General features: G+C 36.0%; 1 protein-coding gene across 1 annotated transcript; it reads right to left on the bottom strand.

The window, feature by feature from the left end:
* Positions 1 to 50: 50 nt before the first annotated feature.
* Positions 51 to 2,305, bottom strand: LOC132747171 (uncharacterized). Its single transcript, XM_060736498.1, has 2 exons — positions 1,907 to 2,305; positions 51 to 1,010 (listed from the first exon to the last, which is right to left on the bottom strand). The coding sequence occupies exons 1-2, from the start codon at positions 2,241 to 2,243 to the stop codon at positions 577 to 579; spliced, it is 771 nt and encodes a 256-aa protein (XP_060592481.1). The 5' UTR covers positions 2,244 to 2,305; the 3' UTR covers positions 51 to 576.
* Between the last annotated feature and the right edge of the window lie 253 nt (positions 2,306 to 2,558).

Here is a 2,558-nt window from a genome sequence, read left to right as displayed (position 1 = left end):
AATGGGACAAATTTTTTGGCTATTTATGTAACATGTACAAATTACACAGACATTCTGGAACGAACATAAAACATAAAATACATGAATTTTACTATTGTGAAATTTTTATAAAATATTTCATCAGATATAGATTTATACATTGAAAGGTGTTAAAAGTTTGCACTAAAATTACTACCTTGGATGATAATCTTAATAATCTTTTATCTTGACAGCTATATTTCTATTTTCGAAACAACTTATGAAATGTCAATTGAGTGTCTTTCATAAAAATTTTAGCTGTATAAGAGTCATGTTGTTAAGCTTTTAAAAATTAGGCCATGTATTTTGCAACTCACAGCGCGGGATAACTTCAATATCACACGAGAAAGAATACTAATATAATCCCAATTAATTTTGGTGAATTTTGGACAAAGTGCATTCTATAATTATGCACTTGCGTCTTTTTTGCTTAGTTTAATTGTTTTTGTTTAGGTTATACCTTTAACATTTCTGAATGAAACAACAACAACTAGTCAATGCAAGATACTGATGTCAAACAAACAACAAATCCAGTACTGCAGTGTTCTAACACGATTGTTAGTTGTCTCTGTTAATCAACACCCCGGAGAATGTGTTCCATACTATACCAGGACTAAACCAGAAGTTTGTTTTTACATCACTTGAAAGCGAACTTGTTACCCTTACTCGTTTCCCAACACTTAAAACAGCAAACCCAGTAAGCTCACTGCATGAATGAAACCGGGTCCCCTCGTCAACCATACGCGTCCTGGTGATGATAACATCTTCAGAAACAATCTCAATATGAGCAAATGTGTTCACAAAAATACACAGTCGCACGTTGAATTGGTACAGACCGCTTACTGGAACCGTAAATATCCCGGTACTGTTATCATAGCCAGCACCACTGTTGAAAACGATCGTGGAAAAGACCAATGTTTCACCGTTGTCTATCGCTACGTTCTTCAAATGTCTCGCTACAAACGCTACCACTGCCACTGGTGCAACTGTATCTGAGAAGAAACGAAAAATATTTGTTTTACACAATGACGAAAAGTGGCTGGCAGTGAATGAAAACATCGAACACTAGTACTATCCATCCGATCGATAAACTGATCAACAGCACTCTTAATATCCCTCACGAAAATTTATCGAAAATATTTCTTAATTCTCGATTACAGCTGTAATATTTAATTAAAAAGCCTGGTTTTATAGTGGACATGGGTTATATAGCCGCGTCATGACAAAACCAACAGAATGGGTTTGCGACCAGCATGGATCCAGACCCGCTTGCGCATCCGCACAGTCTGATCAGGATCCATGCTGTTTGCTTACCAACCTATTACAAGTAGAGAAACTGATAGCGAACAGCATGGATCATGATCAGACTGCGCAGGCTGGTCTGGATCCATGCTGGTCGCAAACGCACTATGTTGGTTTTGTCGTGACACGGCTAGCTCATATATGTTGTCCGCTTTATTCATCAAGAACAGATTTGTTGACTTTCATTGTATATATCTCTTTAAAGAAACTCCACTGAGGTCCAACAGCCTAAAATTTGAATTTTACATAGATCAGCTGGGCCACTTAAAACAGAAAGATATGCAAAATCTATTCAGAAAAAATACTCGGAAGTAGATTGAAAATCGTATTTTTGTTCTTCTTACGGGTATCCAAATTCGAGTAAAAAATCGTTGCAACGCTTAAGGGCATTTTTCACAATAAGAATAATTATAAGCAAGAGCGAATGGTCTAAAATTATGCAGGATATATTAAACGGAACATAAATCTCGTAAAAAATTCCAGTCAAGTCATGTAAAAAACCTCAGTGGAGCCCCTTTAAATGTCAAAAGTAACACGCTTAGATTGTAAGTCATGGAAGGTTAAATTCAAATGATAAGTAACATACCTTCTACGACCGAGACCCTTCTTTCCAAGTCAGCATTATTTTCAGTAACATTACGAAGTTGATCTGCTTGAGTATCCTGAGTTTCTTTGAGCGCGTCCAAAGATTTCTGCGAATCTTTCTTACGATACTCTAGCACCGACAATACGTGCTCCTCGGTTTTCCTGGTCTCCTGTAACATCGACTCTACCTTTATCTCTGTTCTAACCATTTGCCCTATAAGCTGTTTCTCTTTTGACACGGGGCACATTTCTAGACCATCATCCCCCTTTGTCGATGACAAGACGCACAGCACAGTAACAACAATCAGATTTATTATTCTCATCTTTATGGAATACATGAACTTGTAAGTTATTTAAACTTAGAAATGTAAAGACTGATAAAAGCGCAGACTGTTTCATAATTATATGTATTAAAACGGTTACTTTACGGAAGTATGCACTTTCATTTCAACCAATAAAACGTCTAGATTAAAATTGACAAATTATACAGATTACACAACAAGACACAAAGTAAAATTGTCGAACATGATACTTTATAGTCAACTAAAGACGTTTCCCACAAGAATCTAAGGTCTTTTATCATTCAAATCGTTACTCTCTGAATTTGTACCTTTTCTTGAAGTTATAAAGCATTTTTCTCTAGTTCTGTCTCA

The sequence above is a fragment of the Ruditapes philippinarum genome, unplaced genomic scaffold (assembly GCF_026571515.1).
Source record: "Ruditapes philippinarum isolate M1 unplaced genomic scaffold, ASM2657151v2 ctg5365_1_1_1_1, whole genome shotgun sequence".
Lineage (NCBI taxonomy): Eukaryota > Metazoa > Mollusca > Bivalvia > Venerida > Veneridae > Ruditapes > Ruditapes philippinarum.
Note: the sequence above shows the minus strand (reverse complement) of the source record. Positions and strands in the feature narration are given on the sequence as shown.